This window comes from Podarcis liolepis (assembly GCF_965112155.1).
Source record: "Podarcis liolepis genome assembly, chromosome: Z".
Taxonomy (NCBI): Eukaryota; Metazoa; Chordata; class Lepidosauria; order Squamata; family Lacertidae; genus Podarcis; species Podarcis liolepis.
Genome location: NC_139570.1, coordinates 48,979,876 through 49,006,214, shown reverse-complemented (window position 1 = coordinate 49,006,214; position 26,339 = coordinate 48,979,876). Strand labels below are relative to the sequence as shown.

At 48.0% G+C, this 26,339-nt stretch overlaps 2 protein-coding genes across 12 annotated transcripts in view; both read right to left on the bottom strand.

Moving 5' to 3' along the window:
• Window positions 1-26,339, bottom strand: part of DAB2IP (DAB2 interacting protein) — a 310,440-nt gene that overhangs the window by 139,766 nt on the left and 144,335 nt on the right. The window lies entirely within an intron of this gene.
• On the bottom strand, window positions 13,647-16,597 carry LOC310698597 (inositol-trisphosphate 3-kinase C-like). The gene has a single exon (XM_083486004.1). It carries the CDS (start codon window positions 16,574-16,576, stop codon window positions 15,575-15,577), a length of 1,002 nt encoding a protein of 333 aa, XP_083342130.1. The 5' UTR covers window positions 16,577-16,597; the 3' UTR covers window positions 13,647-15,574.

Sequence of the window (26,339 nt, the reverse complement as noted above, 5' to 3'; positions counted from 1 at the left end):
TTTTGTCCACCGAAAGGACGGATTTGAAACACATGTACACACACAAACAGGTACATATTCATGTCCACACATAGATGCGCACAGCACTTTGCAATAGAGATGCACAGAATAATTCAGGCTGATCAACCCTGCAGATTAACTAAGGGCCTTATTCTTCAAGATGTGAGAAACCAGAGGAAAATTCTCCACACCTAGACAGCTAAAGTGTCGGCAAGAAGGCAAAAGTTAGATTCTTCTGTTCCAAAACTAGCTATCTGTGGACAAGGACGCACAAAGAGACACAAATGTCTTGGGAAACAGACCTGAACACACAACCTCCTGGAAATGGATCTGCTGAAAGCCAGCCTTTCCCTTTTTGATGCCAATGCAGAAATGCTGGCAAAACAACTCCATCCACACTTCTGAAGCGACTCCTTCCTTCCATAAGAACTCTTTATTCAAACAAACAACAGATTCAGGTCACCAGTTTGCATCCAAGTCTGCTGGATGGAGGCTGAGCAAGGCCCCCTGCTGGTCAGTTGCTCAGTCATCTGTGCAAATTTAATTGGTCTCTTATCTTGCTCTGGTCATCTTAGAAGAAGAGTTTGTACAAGCTGCTCCCTTCCCCCCATCCCCTTTCCTTTCCCAACACTCCACTATGTCCCCCAGTGTCTTTATACTATGGATTTCCCTTCCAGCAATAAAGCTCCTGGCACATTTGCAAAGCTAAGCAGGGTCCGGCGTGGTTTTGAATTAGACTGGGGAAGCGTGTTGAGATTCCTGCATTGTGGGAGATTGGGCCGGATGACCCTCAGGGTTCCCCCAACTCTACAGTTCTATGATTTTAATGCCAGCTGGCCCTGGAAAACCTGCACATACTGCCATATCCACATATCATCCACACATCCAGGCTGCCATATTCACCCCTCTTGCAGCTACCTACTGCAGCTCCTGCCCGCTCCTCAACCACCCCTCTCCCTGCTGCTGCTACTGCCAGCAGTGGAATCATGCATGATCTGGCCACATTGCCTAGGGGTGGTGGGAGTTATAGGCCCCTATGAAGAAAGGCTGCAGCACTTCAGACTTTTTTAGTTTGGAGGAAAAGCAAGCAAGAGGTGACAGACAGGTGTTTATAAGATTATGCATGGCATGGAGAGAGTTGAGAGGTTCCCCCCTTTTCTCTCCTAACACTAGAACTGGTGGGCACCCAAAGAAGCTGAATGTTGGAAGATGCAGGACAGATAAAAGAAAGTACTCCTGGTTAAACTGTGAAACTCACTGCCACAGGAGGCAATGATGACCACCAATTTGGATGCCATTAAAGTCAAGTCAAGTAACCTTTATTGGCATCACATAAGAACATTCAGAATACATTCAGAATAGATAGGCGAATCACAGACTTTCTGCCTATCCCAGCTGCATGGGAGTGCCGTTGTCAAGAAGAGAGTAACCTGAGCTCCTGTCACTGCAGCTGCAGTAGGAGTTGATAATGAGTTTTTAAGCCGGTCCCTTTCAGTGCCAGATTTACGTATAAGCTAAACAACCTACAGCTTAGGGCCCCACTCTCTTGCCCCCCCCCCAATTTCACTATTAATATACTTCTTCTTAATTGTATTTCAGTCCAACAATTACTTTGATAAAATACATATTTTGTTATGTGCAAATGGCTTGAGATACCTATTAGGTCCATAAATTACCATATAGCACATATTCAACACACAAAAACAGCGACAATTTGTTGTTGGCAAAGGACAGCTGGACATATAAAGGGCCCCATTACCTTCAGTAGCTCAGGGCCTCATCAAACCTAAATCCGACCCTAGTTCTTTTCTGCCTAGAGGAGCAGAATGGTTGATCTCCCAGCAAGTTAAAAGCTCCTGGTTAAACTGTGAAACTCACTGCCACAGGAGCCAATAATGGCCACCAATTTGGATGCCATTAAAGTCAAGTCAAGTAACCTTTATTGGCATCACATAAGAACATTCAGAATACATTCAGAATAGATAGGCCAGTCAGATCTCGTCACCACCCCAACGGCACAGTCACCTGCTAAAGGGCAGAAGAGGCGAGCAATCCACCTCATCTCTGTGGGTTTCCAGCAAGGGCAGGATCCTGTAGCATGCTTTGGCAACAAAAAATGAAATAGAGGAACTTAGCTACTGTCTAGGTGAGCTCCTGGTCTCTCCCCTGTAGTAAGAAGTGCATATCCTCCGTTTCTGGTTTCCATGTTGGAATACATAGATGGTCTAGAAATTGTTGGCGGAGATTACCATACATTTTACATTTAAGGGCCATGTGAGCTAGAGTTCCCACCAGGTGGGCATCGCATGGGCAGATCCTGTCTCCTTCTGCCAAACCCGCAAACCTACCCCAAATGCCATTATAAAAGAGGATTGGACAAATTCCTGGAGGAGGAGAGCTGTCAGTGGCTCCTAGCCACAGTGGCTCTGCCCTGCCTCCATGGTTGGAGAAAGCAACGCTTCTGAAAACCAGTTGCTGGAAGAAGCCACTGGGGGGAGAAGAGGGCTCTTGTTCTTGGGTCCTGCTTGTGGGTTTTCCATTGAGACACCCAGTTAGTCACTGTGAGAGCAGGACGCTGAACTAGGTGGGTTCCCTTTGACCCGATCTAGCAGGGCTCTTTTCATGTGTTAATGAGCTGGAGCCCAACAACATATGGAATGCAAAAGCAAGGCTTACCATCTCTAGAGTTCCAGTAGTAGATAGGTAGCCGTGTTGGTCTGCCATAGTCAAAATAAAAAAATTCCTTCCAGTAGCACCTTAAAGACCAACTAAGTTAGTTCTTGGTATGAGCTTTCGTGTGCATGAAGAAGTGTGCATGCACACGAAAGCTCATACCATACCAAGAACTAACTTAGTTGGTCTTTAAGGTGCTACTGGAAGGAATTTTTTTATTTCATCTCTAGAGTTACAACTCTCCAGGAAATAGAATGGTCAGCCCACTGTGGTGTAGCGGTTAAGAATGTCCACAATAGGACCTGAGAGACCAGGGTTTGAATCCCCACTCAGCCACAAAACTCACAGGATAACCCTCTATTTAAGAGGCTTCTACTCTGCAGCCTCTTATAGCTGTTTTATCTGCGAGTCTTTCAGTTCTTATGCTCTTACAGTTGTTTTAACTGCGTGTCTTTGCTGGTTTTTTAGCTCTTATCTGTTTTAATTATTAGTTTTTTATCCATCCACTATCTGTGTTTAATCTTGTATTTTATTCGGATGTTTTATGCCTGTTTCCTTGTCCTCATCTGCCCTAACAATTATCGGTCAAAAAATCCTAACTGCTATTTCATCTATATGATTTTTTAATTAATTAATCCTGGTCTGTGACCGTAATAAAGTTCATTCATTCACGGGATAACCCGGGGGGGGGGCGAATCACAGTCTTTCTGCCTATCCAGCTGCATGGGAGTGTCGTTGTCAAGAAGAGAGTAACCTGAGCCCCTGTCACTGCAGCTGCAGTAGGAGTTGATAATGAGTTTTTAAGCCGGTCCCTTTCAGTGCCAGATTTGCGTATAAGCTAATCAAGCTATAGCTTAGGGCCCCACTCTCTTGCCCCCCCCCCATTTCACTATTAATATACTTCTTCTTAATTGTATTTCAGTCCAACAATTACTTTGATAAAATACATATTTTGTTATGTGCAAATGGCTTTAGATACCTATTAGGTCCATAAATTACCATATAGCATATATTCAACACACAAAAATAGCGACCATTTGTTGTTGACAAAGGACAGCTGGACATATAAAGGGCCCCATTACCTTCAGGAGCTCAGGGCCTCATCAAACCTAAATCCGGCCTTGGTCCCTTTCTGCCTAGAGGAGCAGAATGGTTGATCTCCCAGCAAGTTAAAAGCTGAAACTGCAGATATATTCTCTGAATTATAATGCAGAATGCAGAAAGAAAAGGGGAGAGAGATGGCCCATCCCTGGAAAAGACAGCGAGTGGAAATCAAACAGCCAAGTCTCATCTGCATTGCAGGCCCTGCTGTGTGTTCACCGTCCCCTCTGCCACCACGGTAACATCAAGATGCTCTCACATTGCACAAGGATTGAATGGGGTGCCAAAGTTATCAAGACTGTGGGACAAATGAGTGGAAGAGAGGAGAAGGCAGAGCAACAGGAGATCCCGGGTCAGGGATCGTTCTCCTACCCCTGGGTGATGAGATCTGATCACAAAAACTGCCTCTGAGCATATGCAGAAAGGCTTTCACTTTTGTTCCAACTGAAGCATCCAAGAGCAGCCCCCCCCCCCACAAGTCACTTAACAAACTAAGGACTTTGTTCCAAAGTTGAACACATCAGGAAACTATTTATTGCCCTAATCTGGATTCAAAGGGTCGGTCAATCAGCTGACCATTCTCCCAGTTCAGGAAGTTTGGATCTTGAAGGGAGTTGTTGCTTCAGCAGCTCAGATGGTGAGATTATGTTGAGATGGGGGCTCCACACCTTCTGGGCTCTCAGTCAGGCCCCAATCCAGCTAGCGCTTCCATGCACTTTCCCTCTCCTCAGGTAGATGACCAGTTTGGTGGCCCTGGATCTCCTGCCTGCCTGCCTTCTCTTCTTCTGAAGCTGATGGGGGTGAATGGGTGGCCTCTAGTCTTGCAACAGAGATGTATGGATCCAAAGGCTATTCAGGATCAGCCGGGGGTTTGGAAATCTGCTGGGTGAATCAGCTCTCTCTACTCTGGGAAGATCCCAGGTGCTAAGTTTGAACAGAACTGAACCCTGATACTTTGCACACAAATGTGCTGATTAAAACCCCTTCAAAATAAGTCTGTGGCGTAGCTTGGAATGGATGTTGTTTGGGTTATTTTGATGCCATGGCAAAGTGAGTGTGTTAGGAAAAAACCTCTCCCTCTCTGAGCTGCTGCCAGAATTATTATTTGTCAGAATTGGGGGGGGGGCATGGATAGAACACCATCCTTGAGAGAACACATAACTAAAATCTGGAACATAGTATACTGTACATGGTTAAAGCTTACCAGAGAGGGCAGACTACAAGATAGTGTCTGTATTGAGAAACTGAGTCTTTATTTATCAAAAATATTGATATACTGTATTGTAGAACAATATCGCAACAGTTTGCAACAGTGTAAAACCATAAAACCATAAAGTAAAATCATAACAAATTAACAAGTCAAAAGCAAAAGAATTTAAAACAAACATCAACAGACCATTGTGGAGGAAGCACTCTTAATTGCCTGCAAAGGCCTGGTGGTATGGAAAAATTTCAGTGGGCATTTAACACTTGGCATAGAAGGTGCCTGCTGAATCCCTAGTGGCAGAGAGTTCCACAGGCCTGGGCCACTGAGACTAAAGTCTTGGTTTCTTATTGTTGTCAAATAAGGTGCCTGCTGAATCTCTAGTGGCAGAGAGTTCCACAGGCCTGGGCCACTGAGACTAAAGTCTTGGTTTCTTATTGTTGTCAAATAAGCTATGCCAACTTGGGGATAGTTCTAGGGATCTCTTTCTACTTTTATTTGACATTTGTTATCATAACTTGTGATGTTACAAATAAATATATGTGGGAGTTTTCTAAAGAAAAAATCCCCTTCCAAATTCTGATGTATTATTATTAGTAGTAGTAATAGTAGTAGTAGTAATTTAGTTATACCCTGCCTTTTTCCCTGACAGGAACTTAAGGTGGCTTATAGATAAAACAGGAACAGCTTAAAAATAGAAGAAGAAAAAGATCATTAAAAAACTATTAAGCACTAATAGAATTAAAACTATATATAAATATAAAATATCTATTTAAAATATACAGATAATTACAATGAAAACAGCATGGCACGATCCCTTTCATTAAAACTAGTTTGTTACCAAAAGCCTGTTGCGATAACAAAGGTTTGCACCTGCCGGTGGAAAGACAGCAAGGACAGATGGATTAAATGAGATGGCCTTGATGGTGTTTCTCCCTCCGAAGGTTCTTCAGCACCTGCAAAACTGAGCCTTCATCGCCTTGGGCATGTGCCCAGTCTGCCTACTGGTTCATCCGGCTGCCCCCGTGTTGTAAATTAAGTGTTGCCTTCCAAGGATACTCTGATTGTTCCGGTTCAGGGGGCAACTGGCCAGCCGATCAAGAGAAGCGCCATTCTGCTGGTCCTCCTTTGTCTGGAAATGTCACCATCCATTATTAAAAATGATGTTCAGCATGCACCTGCACACCTGCGCACCTGCCTCTCGGCCCAGAAAAGACACAACCATGGAACACAACTGTATTTCCTGGAGCTACTGTTGTGGAGATTGCTCCCCTTGTTTAACCAGATGATTTTTTTGAGAGTGAGAGGGGTGGCAGCGGAGAGAGAGAGATGCCTTTGGCTCCCATTATTTTACAACCCATCATTCCATGAAAAACCTGGCATGATCTTGCCCTGTTTTTGTGACAGGGCACATCTCTCTTTATCTTCTTAGGAACAGACAGGGGATTTCCTGAGAAGGAAATCTAGTGAAAACAAGAGGTATGTGTTCTACCCACCCACCCAAACCACACAACATCCCTGAAGTCCTGCAAAACTATCCTAAACTTGAAATGCTCTTGTAGCCTTATTGGAGTTCACCGATTGGGTCTGCGTTGCTCCGTGACAGGAGGAAGGAAGTCAAAATGACAGCGAGTTGGTTCAAAGAAAGAGTTTATTCTGCTCTCCGGATAGCAGAAGGCACTTGCGTGGTGAGTCCACAGCAAGTCCAAAGAAATGACAAGTTTCATGCAGGCACCCTCTCCCTCCTTCCAACCACGTCAGCTTGTATAGTAGGTTGACATCACATATGTTCCTGCTCCGGCACTCTTAACCATAAAAGGGATTTCCTTCCTGCACTCCTGACCATAAAAGGATATTCCTGTTCCTACTCCTATCTTGCAGCAAGAGGTCACTACTTCTGAGAACATGCTCTGGCGTTAGTCCCAGACTTGGGTCTCTGCGTCATTTGTGGTCAGGACATAAGATATGTCTGTCTCTGTTCTACTGGTAAAGTCAAGGCCAGTCTTGCCGTCAAACTGATAAGGGAGAGAGCTGTGTTCTTGTTTTGCATTTGCTCAACGGCTAAAGTTTATGCATTTTAGCTAAGGAGAAATGGGGATTTTGGTGCAGTTTAAAAACTGCCTGCACAGTCAGTTTTGGGTTTTGGAAACCCATTCCTTCACTCTCTCAATGATCCAGAGATCTTCCTGCACCTTCCTTCTGCAGTTCACCCACAAAGGTGCCAGGGGCAAGAAGGGGTGATGAAAGGAAAAGAGCCCCAGACGGAGCTTGCTTGTAGGAAGAGGGGCTTGGGACTTACTGGGGAAGTGGTGGCACGCAAGGCAAGGAAGAACGCTGGACAACTCCCAGTGGGCCCTGTTGTCTCATTGGATAATGTTGTCTCAGCAAAGGACCACAGTCACCTGAAGGCTGGAGGAGGCTGCCAGGGAGTTGTCTATGCCACAGTCTACAAACCCTAGAACAGGGGTAGGCAACCTAAGGCCCAGGGGCTGGATCTGGCCCAATTGCCTTCTAAATCTGGCCCACGGACGGTCCGGGAATCAGTGTGTTTTTACATGAGTAGAATGTATCCTTTTATTTAAAATGCATCTCTGGGTTGTTTGTGGGGCCTGCCTGGTGTTTTTACATGGGTAGAATGTGTCCTTCTATTTAAAATGCATCTCTGATTATTTGTAAGTGATAAAATGTGAATATTTTAATGGTAAAAGTAAGTGTGATTAAAAAAAAGGTTAGAAATTATGACATTGTAAACTGCTATAGATGAGGTAAAATGAAAATCAGATGGGGGGAACTTGGGGAAGCCCACCTAACAATGTTTAGAAAAAATAAGGGTAAGACAAGAATTTGTTTGTATTCTTTGTTTTTCTGTTTGTGTTGTTTATTTGTGCTATAAAATGAATAATTTTTTTGGGGGGGGGGAATAAAAAATATAAATATGCATCTCTGGGTTATTTGTGGGGCATAGGAATTTGTTCATTTTCTTTTCCAAAATATAGTCTGGCCCACCACATGGTCTGAGGGGCGGTGGACCGGCCCACGGCTGAAAAAAGGTTGCTGACCCCTGCCCTAGAATAACAGAATGGTAGAGTTGGAAGGGACCCTAGGGGTCATCTAGTCCGACCCCGGGCAATGCAGGAATCGCAGCTCATCCAGCAACACCCCTTCAAAAGGCCTGTTGCTGAATCTGCAGCCGTGTGGCTAAGCAGCCAACGATGCTCCAGTGGAGTTGGCCCCAGAATCGGAAGGTGATGGGAGAGCCATGGTGGTGTACCAAGAGCTCTTCCTCCCCTGAGTGTGAGTAGCCTGAATCTGAGCCCTCCAAAGGGCAGGAGATATAGGTCAAGGGACAGAGTAGGCAGTGGTTCATAGAATCAAGAAACTGTAGAGGAGCTGTGGGCTAACAATGGCCAAGGAGGAAAAGAGGGGATCACTCTACAGGGAACCTCAGCTCAGTGGGTGGGGCTGCGGAGAGAAGGGGCTGTGTGGAGAACACAGTAAAAGCCTGCTGGAAAAGACCAATGGCCCATCAAGTCCAGCATCCTGGAGGACTCTCATTATTACCCAGAGGCATTGCTGCCTCTGAATGTGGAGGTAGAAGATAGCCATCATGGTTGGTGTCCATCAACAGCACTCTCCTCCTCCATGGTTTTGTCCACTCCTGCTTTAAAGCCATCTAGATTGGTGGCCATCACTGCCTCCCATGGGAGCAAATTCCATGCGCTGCATGAAGAAGGACCCTGTTTTGCAGGAAACTGAAGGAAGGATCCATGGGGCGGGGGGGATACAGAGCTGGCAAAACGAATGGGACAAAGAGGAAAGCGGGCAAGAGGGAACCCACGGACAGGACCTGGGTGTAGTAGCAGGAAGGCAAGGGCAGGTAACTGGGTTGGGGGCGCAGCCACAGGGGAGGGCTAATTTTGAACACCAATCTGGAAGCACCAGCCATCTGATCACGAGGCTACAGGTTGCTGGCATTAATCCATGTTGGAACAAGAGCCCCTTGCACCAAGGAGAGCAGGGGATTCATTATGCCGGGTGCCAGAGAGTTATGCAAAGCGCTTGGTAATTGCCACACAATGGCAAGCATCTTACACTGGGATCCCTGCACCCCGGAGGGGAAAGAAGTCAAAAGGCTTACAAGCAGAGAGGCATGTAATCTCTTGCATACAGCATGGGGGTTGCCTGCCACTCAACTGCGCAGCGGCTCACTAAGACCCAGAGACAGCTTCCTAAGAACCAACAGGAAACGAGGGAGGGAGTCAGTGAAGGCTGGGATGAATGGCGGAAGGAGGGACTCTGAAAGGAAAAAGGGGTGGCGTGGGGTGCTGCGAGCACTTGTCCAAAGCCCAAGGCGAGTGTTGAACTCAAATGCCCAGAGGTCAGGATTTTGTGAGTCATGCAAAGTATGAAAGCACTGACCTACTCCCCCATCCTTTTTAAAAAGGCTAAAGTTTCTAGTTCATTATGGTTGAGTCGCCCACCAGGGACTGGCAGGATGCTGGGGATTGCGTGGCGGAGGCCATGGGGCCAGAAGCTGACTCAGGGGAAGGGAGCAGTGATTTATGGGGTTTTGTGCCTCCCGCAAGGGCTGAAAGAAGGGGAACAGTCTGCGCAGGAGAAGAGGTGGGGAAGGGGCACAAGGTGTGGGGCAGGAGGAAGGGCCTGGGCGCACAGAGATGCCAGGAGCAGAGAAATAGATGGTGGCTGAGAGGGGTGGCCTAGCAGAATCGCCCCCCCCTTTCCCTCAGGACCTACTCAGTCGCCAGAAGTGTGTGTGTGTGCATTTTCTTATTTATTATTTATTTATTATTTATTAGACAGGAGTGCCTGGCTTGCTCTGGTCCATGGGGTCACGAAGAGTCGGACACGACTAAACGACTAAACAACAACAACAACAATTATTTATTATTCAATTTATTATTCTGTGCCCTTTAGGAGCTGCTGTTTAAGTGTGCGCTTTGTCAAGGCGCATTCTGGAAAGTAGTAGGAATCAGATGGGCAAGGGTGAGTGCTGGCAAAGGAAAGCTGCATCACCATCAGGAATGCTCCTTCCCATAAGTCAGAACTCCCCACACCCAAACTGGGCAGAATGGCTGAGGCATCACCTCAGTTGGAGGTCAGCCAACAAAAAGGATCAAGTCTGCCCTGAGCTGCCATATGCACGCACCAATATCTTAGGGCAGAAGACAGACACTTCCGGACCCCAAGTCCCTCCTTCCCTGGCTTTGGGCATACTAGATGGGGGCTGATGGGGGTTGTAGTCCAACAAGGCCTGCAGGGCACCATGCTTGCCATCCATCCCTATTACGCAGTGAAGATGGTAAGTAGAAGCTTGTTGCAAAGTCTGGGGGTTGGTTTAATACCTGGGTTGTTAACTCTGAAGGGGGTAGGCCTGTCTTTGTTCTACAGCCATCATCCGTAGACAGACATTGTCACAACAGACTGTGTTCCCTGCTGTGGCAGGAGTGTTTGTTGCACAGTGTGGGTTTGTCAAGAAGACAAACAGGAACCTAGATGTCACCAGGATCTAAACAAGCCCTCCCTGCTAGCATCTAATCCTTCGGGAATAAGGCCAAACAAGACCGGACAGATATAGCCACCAAAGTGTGAGATGCCAGGGAGCTAGTTATCATAAAACGTGTAAAAAACAAAAACCAACCCACAAAACCCCCCAGCCTTTGCTGACTGCTAGCCGCGGTTATGTGAATGGAGCCTCCATGCCTAGGGGCAGTCTACCTCTGTGTATCAGCTCTGTATTGGAGTGGGCAGGGGGCAAATATTGGGGGAGTGGGGGTTAATAGCCAGTTTGGATATTGGGTTGTGTGTTGGACTAGGACCTGGGGGAGACCAGGGTTCAAATCCCCCCCCCAACTCAGCCATAAAACACACCTTCTGGAACAGGCACCTGAATCTCAGCCTAACCTGCTTCACAGGGTTGCTGTAGGGATTATACAGGATGGGGGAAGAACCATGTAAGCCCCCTTGAGCAAAAAGTAGGAGGCATCTGGGCTGGCTAAGACGGAAAGCAGGAGGGCCATTTCATCCAGCAAGCCGACTAAAAGATAAATCTGTGGTGTCTGGGACACTGGCTCTACCCATTCTGGCCCTGCTCAAGGGACTAGTCCTCATGAAACCAGACCTTTTGCAGCAACTCCATAAACTGCTGCATTCCTCAAAGGGCAGAGCCACATACTCAAAAGTTTGCAAGAGCAAATATCAGAGAGATGGGACATGAAATTAAAGCTTCTCCCTCTTCTTTTCTATGAGTACCTGTGTGTGTGTGTGTGTGTGTGTGTGTGTGTGTGTGTGTAACCCACTACCACCACTTCACGGTTTATTAGTTTTGTGCTTTCGGTAGGAGACGCCTTCCCTTGTCGCAATGTCTCATCAAATTACGGCCAACAACACGGGGGGAGTCATCTGCAGCCGTGATGCGAGGCTACATTTTTGCAATTAAGCAGGACAGCCAAACAATGGCCTTGCTAGCATAGGGAAAGGTCAGGGATGGCAGCTATCTGTTTCGTGGCTAATTGCAAGACACAGAGAGCCAATTACAGCAGCGCCATTTGCATATAGCTGCTTGGGGCAGACTTGATCCTTTCTGTTGGATGACTTCCAACTGAGGTGATGCCTCAGACATTTTGCCCAGTTTCGGTGTGTGTGTGTGGGGGGGAGAGTCTGGCATCACTTGATTTAATTTTAAGCTGCTGGGAAACTGGGCATCAGGGAGGGAACAAATGTAAAGGCACAAATACATTTTGGAAACCAACTTCTCAAAGGCAGGGTCTTCCAGCAAACACAGCTCTAAGAAGGAGATAGAGCCACACCTCCTGTGTCCCTCTATGTTGGCAGGCAGCAAAGTCTACTTCCTCTCCTCCAAGGAGACGCCTCTGCTGCCAGAACCTGATGGTTGCTCCACAGACCCTGTGAGGGATAAAGGAAAGATCTCCTCAGCTGGAAACCCCATTAACTCCAATGAACCAATGGCTACAGATGGCATCAGCTCTCTAAATGGCCAGGAGGAAGCACTCAGGGAGTGGAATTTCTGGTTAGTGATTAGCTAGTCATAGAACGGGACACGGGTGGTGCTGTGGGTTAAACCACAGAGCCTAGGACTTGCTGATCAGAAGGTCAGCGGTTCGAATCCCTGCGACGGGGTGAGCGCCCGTTGCTCGGTCCCTGCTCCTGCCAACCTAGCAGTTCGAAAGCATGTCAAAGTGCAAGTAGATAAATACCGTATTTTTTGCCCTATAGGACGCACTTTTCCCCCTCCAAAAATGAAGGGGAAATGTGTGTGCATCCTATGGGGCGAATGCAGGCTTTCGCTGAAGCTTGGAGAGCGAGAGGGGTCGGTGCACACTGACCCCTCTCGCTCTCCAGGCTTGAGGAAGCTATCAGCAAGCCTGGGGAGTTCCCGCAGGGCTCCCTAGGCTGCGGATAGCAGCCTGCTGCCCCGGAGCGCGGGGCGCGCTGAAGCAGAGCGTCCCGCACTTCGGGCAGATATCCGCAGCCTAGGGAGCCCTGCGGGACTTCCCGCGGCTGGGGGGGGGAAATAATTTTTTTCCCTTTATCTCCCCCCCAAAAAAACTAGGTGTGTCCTATGGGCCGGTGCGTCCTATAGGGCGAAAAATATGTTAGGTACCGCTCCGGCAGGAAGGTAAACGGCGTTTCCGTGTGCAGCTCTGGTTCGCCAGAAGCAGCTTAGTCCTGCTGGCCGCATGACCTGGAAGCTGTATGCCGGCTCCCTCGGCCAATAAAGCGAGATGAGCACTGCAACCCCAGAGTCGGTCACGACTGGACCTAATGGTCAGGGGTCCCTTGACCTTTACCTTAGTCATAGAACCATATAGCTGTAGAATGGAAAGGGATCATCAAGGGCCATCTAGTCCAGCTCCCTGTAATGCAGGAATCCCTGACAGATGGCCACCCAACCTCTATTTAGAAACTTCAAATAAAGGAGAGTCAATCACTTTCCTTAGTAGTCTGTTCCACTGTCAAACAGCTCTTGCCACCAGAAAGTTCTTCCTAATGTTTAATCCTGCTATAGAACCCAAGTTGCTCCAGGACCTTGCTGAAACAACTTGGATGCCTGGCCTCAGCTATGGGAGTACTGTCTATGGTCTTGAACTCAGACCTGGGTATCTCTCCAAGGTGCTGACTTTTGCCTTTGCTGGCCTCACTGTCTTCCCTAGAGAACCAGGAATTGCTGACCTCCCATTGCTACAGTAGGTCAATACCTCTCCTTGCTGGTGGGTATCTTAGTGGAACACCTTGCTGTGTGCCTGCCACACCAATGCTGAAGGAAATGCATGCAATTAGCTGTGAGCTAATTGACTTCTAATGCTTTGAACATCTTAGGGCTATGCTACCTGAGAGAGCACCCCAACAGACCCTTTGCTGAGGCCATCTGAGAAGGCCCTTTCAATCATGCCACATCTATAAGAGATCTTGTGGAGATTTGAAGGAAGACCTTTGTGCAATGGCCCTGTTAGATAATTTCTTTTATCTGTTTCATAAAATTTACACATTGCTTGATTGTAAAAACAAATAAACAAACGAACGAAAACCTCAAAGTAGTTTGCCAGAGAATCAAGCATTAAAATTATTTATAACAGTTAAAAACTATTTAAATCATTCCAAAAAATTAAAATCATTGCCGGAGAACTGATTAAAACACACATCAACCTTTATTAAATTTTTACACCACCTTTCACCTGAAGATCATAGGGCAGTTCACAACAAAAGCTTACAAAATGAGGACACAAAATACATAATGAAACAAAAATAAAGACTAATGAATAATACCCACCCCCCACAAACACTTCTGCAGGTCTTCTGCTGATTAGTAAAAATTATGGGCACTGATCCTTAGTATGCAATGCTTTATGCTTTATAATGTGCTGGTTTTCTTTCCAAACTCCCTTGTAATTTTCAGCAGTGAAAGGCTGCCTCAATAAATTTTAAATAAATAAAAAATTGTTGTGTGCCCACTTCTGCTGCCCTTCCTGGCAAGGTCTCAGGGTGATGGTCCAAAGGCATCGGAGACCACCACTTTGCTGAAGCTAAGCAGGTCTGGGACTGGTAAGCGGGGAACCACACGTACCCCACCTTTAGTTACAAGGTGGAAGAAAGGAGGAGAAGGCTAATGTATGGCAATGTGAACAATTTAATAAAAGATTCTGCCAGTGGCAACAAGGCACAGATTGGACCATGTACGCCGAGTGCAAAGCCTCTGTGTATATTCAAGGCTTCATGAATGGACACAAGCCGCTACGGCTGTGCTCTGCCTCCCAAAGTCAGAGGCTGCAATGCTTCTGAATGCCAGTTGCCAGAAGCTACAGGAGGGGAGAAACTCTTGTGCTCAGGTCCTCCTTGCAGGTTTCCGGGGGGGGGGGCATCTGTGAGAACAGGGTGGTGGACCAGATGGCCATTCGCCCAGTCCAGCATTTGGTTCTCTCTCTTCTTTGCTTCTCAGCGCATTCATTTTGAGAAGAAATGTTTTGGAACGAAGTTGTGGATCTTTCCCCCCCCCCACACACACTTGTAATTCTTTATGTCCCTTAAAAAAAGAAAAACTTTTTAACATATAAAAACACACGCATTCAAATACAGAAACACATATAAAAACACATACATATTCAGAAATACAAATACAGAAATACATATAAAAACACATGTTCAAATTCAGAAATGCAAATACAGAAATTCATATAAAAACACATGTTCAAATTCAGAAACACATACATTCAAATACAGAGGAGCGGCTCCCTTCTCTAGCAGGACGAAGGACAGCCACAATCCCCTCCCAACCACCATTAAAAAAACCCCCACACACCCACATACCCAGGGAGATCCCACCTGCTGGTTTCTGCTTGTTAAAACTAACCCAAATTCAGCACCCAAAAAATAGGCAGCCTGGCCCTGCCAAAGCAATTTGGGGGGCAGTGGAACTCCACCATTTATTGCTACAGCGATTGGGGAAGGCGTTCTCCCCCCCAACTCCTTTGGTGTATGAGGCTGTAAAACCAACAAACTGCTCCTGTTTGCCTTGGCAGAGTTATCTGGGCGCCAGGAAAGTTAACAGTCAAAGCAGAGGGAACAAGTTTCTCTTTACTCCCCAAACCCTGAAGAGAAACGCAAGTATTTCGCTTGACCGAGGCCTCCAGGCTGTGGCTCAGCCAGTCTCTCCCGACCGCTTTCCAGTCTCTCCCGACATTTGGGAAATGGGCACGGCCAGCACTGTGGTTCAAAGTCTTGACCCTAAACCGGGCACCCCAATAATCCCACATCCCAAACTCAGTTCCAACACCCCTGGTGAGCTCTCTGTCTTGGCCCATGGAAGTCTTTACTGTCCACCACGTGCAGGACAGCAATCGGGGGGGGGGGGTTTCCACCACATCCGTCACACCAATAAATAAACTTAGCGGTGCAAAAACCAGCTGGCCCCTTCCAAAAGGCCCCTGGTGCTCTTCCAGTTCCTCCACGGGCCCTGTATCCCCCTGGTTCCAGTAGCATATCTGTCTGAATAAATTAAACAGCAGAGTCCCGGGGGCCAAGGCAGCCCCCGTCTCGACGTGTCGGCTGCATCTTCCTGGCTCACTCCCCCAACATCTTCTCCCAGATGGCGATGAGGTTGTCCAGGCCCCAGAGGTATCCATCCTCGCGGTTGCCTTCCTGCCAGGGCAGGCGGTGAGTCAGAGTCTGCTTCTCGGGCAGCGGCACCGTCTTGCCAAAGTCGATCATCCACACCCGTGCCAGACCCTTCTGGTCGTGGACGAAGAGAAGAGAGCTGCCCACTACCTCGTGTGTCTTGAAGAACTCAGACTGTTCGAGCGCCAGCCTGACTTCCTGCAGTCGCTCCAGGTAGCTGGTCAGGACTTTCCTGTCTCTGCCCACAAAGTCCCAGAAGGCTTGGGTCACCTCCTCCGGCTGGCGGGTCTTCTTGAAGCTGGTGTTAAAGGTGCCGTCCGCTTTCTTGATGCCTTCGATGCGGAAGCCCAGCGTGGTGGTGGAGCTGAGGGTCTCCCTCCACTGCATGTAGCGGGGCTTCAGGATGGCGCTCTGCGCATGCTCTTCCGCCGTGGGAGCCGCCGGGTCCACAGCCACCATCTTGTCGTACAGGTCTTTGCGCGGACAGGGCTGCTGCCTCGCCTTCTCCAGCTCTTCCTCCAGGTACGTCCTGATTCCCATCTTGCAGTCCATGATGGAGGGCTTGTCAAAGCCGGACAGCAGGTCCTGCATCTGGATGTAGGTCTCCCCATCGCGCTCCACCACCCCATAATAGGCCGGGACGTAGGGCTGCAGCGCGTCGCACGCCAGGCGCTCCAGGCATTGCTGCTCGCCGGGGCAGTACTTCTTCAGGATGCGGCCCAAACCCCCGGCTCTGAAGTTGCCTGCATGGCCCGCCAGCTGGACCCAGGGGCAGCGCATGCGAGAAGAAATCACACAGGGCGAACATTGCACCATGTACCCCATCTTCTTCCAGGGCTTGTTCTGGACGTCTCCGGAGCCGACGGGACCTCCGCTGCTACTGGGACCGGGAGAGGGGGGCGCGGCCGGCCCGGCAGGGGACGAGGGCGTCGGGGGTGCCGAGGGCATCGTGCGCTCCGTCCCTCCGGCCGCGGTGCTGCTGCGCCCGAACTGCCCGGCTGGCTCCGCCGCCTGCGCTCCGCCGCCTGCGCTCCTCCCCGGGAGGTGGAGCCGCCGCCCTGGGCGCGCCCCGCGGGAGGAGCGAAGGTGTGCATCTTGTATTACAATCCCACAGTCAGAGCAGAAGCATTCTCTACACACACACACACGCACACACACACACACACACACACACAGAGCAATTGCTGCAGGCTTCTAGAAAGTTGGCCGCTTTTGTTCATGCAAGCACAGTTCCTGCAGACATGCTTCTGCTTACAAATGAGACCCACTGACTGCATTTTGCCTCCAAGGCTGTCCTGGTTTATTTCCTTGGCACAGGCGGCAGGACTGGCGGAGGGTGGCTGTGTACTGCCAGAGGGGTGCCTTGTTAAAAACCTGTCTCCGACTCCGAGCTCACAATGGGGAAAATCTGTGTTCCCAGAAGCCTTTGCTTCTGTGACTCGAAAATGATCCAAGTGTGTGTGAAGTAGAGGCAAATTGCCATCTGATTATATTGTCCAATAACTGTCTGCAAAAGATGGCATGCCTGCTTCATGCGAAGTCAGCCAATGCGGCACGTGGTTCACTGAGCTGGAGGCAGCTCCCCAGCCACACCTTGTGGCCTGCACACGACAGCAATGCCCGCTCCCCCACATTTCTTTTCCTGCTCCCCCCTGCCCCCATCAGCAGTCAAAGCAGGCACCAAAACCCAGAACATCCAGCAATCGGGGCTGCATTGTGCTCAATGAGCCACAGGCTTGATTTTATCATAATGGGACAGGAGAATGGGAAGCTTGTGCTCACGGCCTAGGACCCTCCTTCCTATGGGACCGCCTCTCTCGATCTGCCCCACGGAGAGCCTCAAGGTCCATAAATAGCAACACCCTAGTGGTCCCGGGCCCTAAGGAAGTTAGATTGGCTTCAACCAGAGCCAGGGCCTTTTCAACACTGGCCCCGGCCTGGTGGAACTCCCTGCCTCATGAGACCAGGGCCCTGCAGGATCTGATTTCTTTCAGCAGAGCCTGTAAGACAGAGTTGTTCCACCTGGCCTTCGGCTTGGAATCAACTTGACCCCCCCTTTCTTTTTTCCTTTCTCCTTCTGTGATGGAGCTTCTATTTGGGGACTTCCCTGGCTTTTTTCTGGCCCATGTAGGACCAGTCTGGATAGTTGGCCTTGGTGAAGACTTGATGTTTTCATCCCCAAAAAGTTTTTGATTTGAGTTTCTACTGAAATGATGCTGCATTTTAATGTTGTACTTAATCTTGTTTTTAAGTTGTATTTTAATCAGTTGTTTTTATACCTGGTGTTAGCCGCCCTGAGCCCGGTCTTGGCCGGGGAGGGTGGGGTATTAATAAAACATTATTATTATTATTATTATTATTATTAACTCCAGAAAATGAGCTAGCTCTTCCAGGTGAACTTTGCCTCTTCTGCAAACCCAGAGATGCTAAACAATTCCCTAGATCTTAATAATCAAGATGTAAGTCCTATAGGTCCATCAAGTCCAGAGTGGCCTGGCTCCAGGAAGCCAACAAGCAAAACATAGAGGCAGCATCCCTCTTCCCTGCACCCCCAGCACCATCTGGTCCTCAAGGGTAGACTGCCACTTCACATGGATGTTCCATTCCTGACTACCATATTATAATAATAATAATAATAATAATAATAATAATAATAATAATAATAATAATAATATAAGTAGAACCCTGCTAGGCCAAGCCAAAGGGCTCTCCAGTCCAGCCCCCTCTGTGCCTCCCTCAATGCCCAATAAATATAACTTCAACAGCCAGTAGGTGTTTGTGTATGTGTGTGATATGGTGCCTCTGAACACAGCAATTCAATCTAGCTACCATTTCCAAAGAGCCATCAGGAGACCTCTCTCCCTCCAGCAATATGCCTCATTCCCATTTTAATGCCAGCTCACCCAATGCCTATTTTAGACTGTAAGCTCCTTGGGCTCAGGGACAGAGGTCATTTATTAATTAAGATATTTCTATACCACGCTTCACCAGAAATGGTCACAAGGCAGTTTACATTTTATATATATATATATATATATATATATATATATATATATATGCAGGTTTTGGTGTCCTCGGGTGTCTTCCCGTGTAAAAGTTGGGGTGTCTAGGCGACGTTTCGACGAGGTCTCACTCGTCATCTTCAGGCTGGTGCTTTCGGCTTCTTGTTACTGGAACAAGAAGCCGAAAGCACCAGCCTGAAGATGACGAGTGAGACCTCGTCGAAACGTCGCCTAGACACCCCAACTTTTACACGGGAAGACACCCGAGGACACCAAAACCTGCATTCCTGTACCCGTGAAAATCTACGAAAGCATATATATATATATATATATATATATATATATAATTTTACAAAACCAACATATTAAAATAGATTATGTAAGTACTCAACTCGTCAGTCTCTTCTGCAGAATCCTGTATTGTGCCCCCTGTTCACTGCAGGAACCACCAGCAGAGTCTTCTGCACTGATCTTAACACAAAGGCACCTATGTAAAGCATCAGCTATACAGTAGGCTCAACAGCAACTGCAGTTATTATTACTGCTATTATTGCAATGGGTTTCTAAAGCACCAGTCTCAAGGTGGTTTACACACAGGATAATTTAAAACAGTTCAATGCTGGAAAACGACCAGTGCATTTAACCGTAACAAGTGCACACTTGTGAAAAAGACACACTCAGCTGGAAAAGCCTGTTGGAACTGAGAAGACCTTCTTCAACTGTTTCTGGAAAGTGCAGACAGTGCGCGCCTGGGGAACCTCAAACAGGAATGCCATTCCACAGAACAGGGGCAGATGCACTAAAAGCCCTGCTCTGAGTTACTGTGGATAATGATGATTATGTTTGTCCCTGAGGTATAATTGGGCATTCAGTGTTCTTAGATTTAATGCAAACCAGAGAGCCAATCTCTTACTTGGAAGGAAAACCCACTCCACACGGTGAACCTTGCTTCGAAGTAAACATGCCTTAGGCTGCCACTGCAAATTGCAAGGCAGCTATGCAGACAGCATTGCTTGACTGACATTCCTTCTCAACAAGGAGTAGCCATCTTTCCAAATAAGGCTGGGTTGGACCCCTGCCCACAGTTCCTAGGATTCTTTGCGGGCAGCCATGACAGTTAAACTGGCACAACAAAACCAAATAAATGCCAATATATCCTACCTGAGTCACATTGTTTTCGCCCTTTGACAGCCTCAAAAGAGGATGGGCAATGAGGTTTTGTATCATATTTACATTTCATTTGTTCATTAGCTGAGGGTGGGGCAATTAATGGCTTTTAAAGCATTAAATATAACTGACTTTCAGCCCATAACGATTATGGAAGCTCTAGACATAGAGAGACAGCAGGCAATTTCCAGACGTTTCCTCACACCAAGCTGCCCTCTTCCCTCACCTTGCTTGACAATCACCTTTTAAGACAGTCATTAATTAGAGACCAGTAATTAAGCTCCCTGGTTTGAGAAGTGTTACATTAAAAGCGGCAGATCTGCAGATGCCTCAACAAGGTGAAAGGAAATACAGGTGTGATGGGGACAGGGAGCAACCTTCAGGGTGCCCTTGAATCTTCCACACGTGCCTCCCTCCCCCCCCCAGGCCACCCTTTCTCTTTTTGGCCTAAGGGCTCAGGCACTTTAAGAACTGGTAGATTACCCCTCCAAACATCTCCCCATCTACCTTTGGCTTGGCTGCTTACTTTTGCTTTTAAAAAATTGGGTTGCTCAAGACTGCATGCAAATCCCACACACTGATCTGAACACTGTTCTCTTTCATTCCATGTACGCAGCAGCTGGTTTTGGTTACTCAGTGGCGAGAAAGTGCAATCTGCCCATGCTCAGGAGGCACACAGTTCTTTGCAATTGCCTGTTCATTTGCAGAGCTAACCCCTTTAAGTTCAAAGGTCTGGTAGTCTGACTCAGTACAGTGGAACCTCTACCTGCGACCATAATCCGTTCTGGAGGTCTGTCCGGAGGTCGAAAGGGGTCACTGGGAGAGGTGCCATTGTGCACAGGCACGGGCAGCAATTGCTTGCTTCTGCGCATGTATGAACGGCAATTGCCACTTCTGCACATGCGCAAACGGTGATCGCCGCTCCTGCGAATGTGTGAATGGTGGCAAACCTGCTGGGTATTTCTGGGTTTGCTGTGGGCGTTGGGCGAAATGGACGCAAGCAGAGGCGGACATAAGAAGAGGTTTGAGGCATGTGTCCTGTCCCTTTGGATACAGCTGACATACACCCAAACACAGACGTAGGGTCATTGCTAGGTCCTCAAAAGCCTAGGTGGGGCACAGATCCAGGGCACATATTCCCATGTGCTAATTTAAACATTGGGACATGGGTGGCGCAGTGGGTTAAACCACAGAGCCTAGAACTTGCCAATCAGAAGGTCGGCAGTTCGAATCCCCATGATGGGGTGAGCTCCCGTTGCTCAGTCCCTGCTCCTGCCAACCTAGCAGTTCGAAAGCACGTCAAAGTGCAAGTAGATAAATAGGTACCACTCCGGTGGGAAGGTAAACGGTGTTTCCATGCGCTGCTCTGGTTCCCCAGAAGCGGCTTAGTCATGCTGGCCACATGATCCAGAAAGCTGTCTGTGGACAAATGCCGGCTCCCTCAGCCAGTAAAGCGAGATGAGGGCCGCAACCCCAGAGTTGTCCGCGACTGGACCTAATGGTCAGGGGTCCCTTTACCTTTAAAAATAAAAAATAAGATAGCTGCTTATTTCCTTGACATCTGATGAGAAGGCGTTCCACAGGGCGTGACATACACCTTCACACCTGTCTCTCTCATCCTCCTACTCCTTGCTTTTTGGCTGAGCTGCTTCAGGCACCTTGGATCATGGTTTCCATGTTAGCTGAGCCCTGCTGTCACCTGGGAAGGCCAAACAGATTAAGCCCCAATCCCTCCAGCCGGTGTTTAGAGAGGAACACAACAGAGTGGCTTTGAAGTGAAGGTTTGTTTAGGGAACACCATAATGCAAGAAGAAGAACTGATTGTCCGATACAGTTTGTTTTTCTCACATAGCCTTTACCAGCCTGATGCTCATCTGCAAAGCATTAGGCTGGCAAGGTCAGTCCTTGTTCATCCAGGCAGATGAAGCTTATGAAGGTAGGAAGAGCCATTAGCTGGATCAGGCCAATGAGCTATCTAGTCCTGTTCTCACAGTGGCTGACTAGATGCTTGTGGGAAACCAGCAAGCAGGATCCTTGCACAAGAGCAGGTCTCTTCTCCTGTGTTTTCCTGCATCTGGTATTCAGAAGCCTCGCTGCCTCTTGACCACGGAGGCACAGCACAGTAACTGTGGCTCGTCTCCTCCTCCTCCATGGGTTTGTCCAAACCTCCATCAAGGCTCTCCAAATTGGTGGCCATCATTGCCTCCTGTTGGGACGCGGGTGGCGCCGTGGGTTAAACCACAGAGCCTAGGACTTGCCGATCAGAAGGTTGGCGGTTCGAATCCCTGCTACAGGGTGAGCTCCCATTGCTCGGTCCCTGCTCCTGCCAACCTAGCAGCTCGAAAGCACGTCAAAGTGCAAGTAGATAAATAGGTACCGCTCCGGCGGGAAGGTAAACGGTGTTTCTGTGCGCTGCTCTGGTTCGCCAGAAGCGGCTTAGTCCTGCTGGCCACATGACCCAGAAGCTGTACGCCAGTTCCCTTGGCCAAGAAAGCGAGATGAGCACCGCAACCCCAGAGTCATCCGCGACTGGACCAAATGGGCATGGTTCTCTTTACCTTTACCTAATTTAAACATTGTAGATGCAAATTTACATATGCATCTGCAGGGGCACAACTGGACTCCTTTCTCTGCCCCAGCTGCAACAAAACACGTCTCCCTCATATCGTTCTCCACAACCACAGCAGGTGCTGTAATCTTCCAACAGTTTGACTTCACCTGCAAAGCTGCACTCCTCCATGGTCTCCCAAGACAGATGGATGCCAGCTAGATGCAAATTTAGATTGTGACCAAATCTAAATTTGGGTGGTTGGTTGGGGTCTCGCTGCGCCAGCAAGCAGCATGTTAGAATTCCTGCTCCATGACTGCAGTCATGGGATTTTTGTCTATCACATGACGGGACCTACTCGAGTGTACGCTGAGCTCCTGACACAGCATGCCCAACAGCCCTGGAAGTAGAAGAACATCAGATGACCCCTGCTGGATCAGGCCAGTGGCTCATCTACTCCATCATCCAGCAACCAAGGACTGCTACCTCTGGCCATGGAGGCAGAGCATAGCCATTTTGGCTAATAATAACTGACAGCCTTATCCTCCATGAAAAAGTGTTTTAGAAGAAAACAACAGGAAGGGGACTTCCGGTTTCTGCAGGTGGCGGAAAGGAGCACGAGTCCAATCGTCTGACGGACTTGAGTCCTGCGGAGAAACAGGGGGAGTGGCGTAGCGTGGGGGGTGCAGGGGGGGCCGGCCGCACCGGGCGCAACATCTGGGGGTTAGGGTGAGGGTGCGCAAATCCATGGGTTAGGGGGCGCAAATCCACAGGTTAGGGGGCGCAAATTACTTGCCTTGCCCCAGGTGCTGACAACCCACGCTACGCCACTGACAGGGGGAAGCACCAAGGCAAGGCGCACCCCCCAAAAAGCCCTGAGAGGGTGCTCAGGGTGTCGAGAGGTCCAGCAGACCACAAAAGGGCTCTCCTGCAACCCCAAAACTCCTTTTGTGCTGGAAAGTATGGGGGGTAGTGGCGATCGAGCCTGCGGTCATGGCAGTATTGCAACTCCGCGGGAGTGAAGCGTCAGCTCAAGCCTGAAGAAGAGATCTTCCAAAAATTTCTACTAAGCTGATGGAAAGGTAAAGATTTACTTTCGAAATCACCGTATTTTTTGCTCTATAGGACGCACTTTTCCCCCTCCAAAAATGAAGGGGAAATGTGTGTGCGTCCTATGGGGCGAATGCAGGTTTTCGCTGAAGCCTGGAGAGTGAGAGGGGTCGGTGCGCACCGACCCCTCTCACTTTCCAGGCTTCAGGCAGCTATCCGCAAGCCATCCGCAGATAGGGCAGCTATCCGCAGCGCCAACTCCCATTGCACTCGCCGGGGTTCAGACAGCCATCCGCAAGCCTTCTGAGTGCGGCAGGAGTTCCCGCTGCGCTCCGAAGGCTTGCGGATAGCTGCCTGTTCTGGGGGCTGGGGTCAGGGGAAGCTCGGGCTTCCCAGCCCCCAGTACCGCAAGCTCCGGGAGTGGTGGCGAGATTGCACGCAATCTTGCAGCCGCTCCTGACCTGGGAGGGGAAATTTTAAAAATGTCTTTATTTCCCCCCCCCCCTTAAAAACTAAGTGCGCCCTATGGTCTAGTGCGCCCTATGGAGCGAAAAATACGGTAATTAGGTGGAATTCGGCACCAGACGGAGGAGTAAAAAGGAAGTCCATCCCCATCTTATTGGTAACTATCACTGCATGGAAACAATTTGCAAGTGAAAAGGTTAGTGTGGTGTAGTGGTTAAGAGCAGTAGTCTCGTAATCTGGTGAATGGGGTTCGCTTCCCCGCTCCTCCACATGCAGCTGCTGGGTGACCTTGGGCTGGTCACACTTCTTTGAAGTCTCTCAGCCCCACTCACCTCACAGAGTGTTGGTTGTGGGGGAGGAAGGGAAAGGAGAATGTTAGCCACTTTGAGACTCCTGAAGGGGAGTGATAAAGCGGGATATCAAATCCAAACTCCTCCTCCTCCTCCTCCTCCTCCTCCTCCTCCTCCTCCTCCTCTTCTTCTACTACTAAATCTTTCTTTATGATACTTATGGATACTGTCTGCTGATGGGGAAGTTGGAGTAAAAACAACTGAAACCCATTCTTTATTGCTTTTTATTGGAGTTACTGACTTACCAGATTTACAGTTGTGGACTTGACTTTGAACTACAGCCCTTGGTGAATTCGAACCAAGCAGTGAAAACCTGGAACAAACTTATTCTGCACTCTGTTGGGGGAATGTATGGAATTATATATCTGGGTTGCAGTGACTTATAGAAGTCTGAACTTGTTTTTCTAAAGACAAACTGTAACTCTAAAGTGGAAGTGAAAAAAGCAAGAGGCTGTAATTTTGGAAGGACTGTATCTGTTGGAAACCCCTTCAAAGGAGGAAATCAAAAGGATTTTTAACTGCTTGCAATCTCTCACATCATTATGAGACATTTTAAGAAAATAGGTCTAATAAGAAGCAAGTACTCTCCCCTGGATAATTAAGTTGAATTCTTTTTGGACATACCGCTCTTTGTTTTCTTTTTAAAGTAAATATCTGTAAAATCTAAAATTAATTTGAAACGTGGACTTTATGTTAAATTGTATAAATGTACTAGGTAATAAGGGACACGGGTGGTGCTGTGGGTTAAACCACAGAGCCTAGGACTTGCCGATCAGAAAGTCGGTGGTTCAAATCCCTGCGACGGGGTGAGCCCGTTGCTCGGTTCCTGCTCCTGCCAACCTAGCAGTTTGAAAGCACATCAAAGTGCAAGCAGATAAATAGGTACCGCTCTGGCGGGAAGGTAAATGGTGTTTCCATGCGCTGCTCTGGTTCACCAGAAGCGGCTTAGTCCTGCTGGCCACATGACCCGGAAGCTGTCTGCGGACAAATGCCGGCTCCCTCAGCCTATAGAGAGAGATGAGCACACAACCCCAGAGTCGGTCATGACTGGACCTAATGGTCAGGGGTCCTTTACTAGGTAATACAGCTGGAGTGGAAAGGGTTAGGAGGGTGGGGAAGTACAGGAAAAGTTATTTACTGAGAAAGTGCTGCTTGATGACCTTTGATGACTTTAAGTTCAGACAGAAGGGTCTCCGAACAGGACATAAGCCCCATTTTGAATGGGTGGAGCTTTTTTTCAGAATTGAAAAGACAGCTGATAAAAGAGATGAAGGAAAATTTAGAAAATCCCACAGACAAATTACTAGTTTGAATGGATAAAAATACTAAAATGATGACAGAACTGATTATTAAGATAGAACCATCAACAAAGGAAACAGAAGCGGAATAGGTGGCCATGCAAGGATCTGATATGAAGAAAGAGAAGGAGATGCCTAGCATACAGGTGGGTGGTTTGGGGGACAGGCAGGAATCAGTTGTGGGTGCCTTGGCAGTTAGAACAAGGATGTAACTACAGCCTCTGAGACAAGCCTGGGAGGAAGGGGAGCAGAATTTCAAATCTGACTCAACAGATAGTCGCCTTCCGGTGAAATGTAAGTATGCTAAAGTTAGGGGAAAGAATGGAAAATGTTTATTGTTCGATTGCAGAGTCTTGCAAATAGGTTGAAACATCAGTAGGACTTGACTAAACTCCTTGCCATCAGTAGAAATTTGGATAAATTAAGAGAAATCATAATTGGCTAAGCATGAATATGGAAATGCAGAATAATTTTGTCTATATAAAGAACCAAGAAGAGGGAATGGAGGGAAGTCATGAGGTCTAAAGAACCCCAAAGATAAGGTTTTGAAAAAGGTATTTGTGAATTTGGGGGTTGGGGTAGGAAAAAAAGTACTATTGTGATTAACTGTGGAATTCAATTGTGAAAATCAATAAAAAAATTATTTACAAAAAAGAAGAAAACAAGAAGAAGGGAGAGGAGGAAATTTAGGAATCAGCTCAAAAGAAATGGGGCTCAGTTAATAAGGCTTTTGTGTGGGATAATAGCATGATGTTGTGGGTTAGGGAGGTGAGTCTGGATGATGCCATGTCTCCCTTCCGAATCTTAGGATCCTGTACCTGGGGAGCGTTA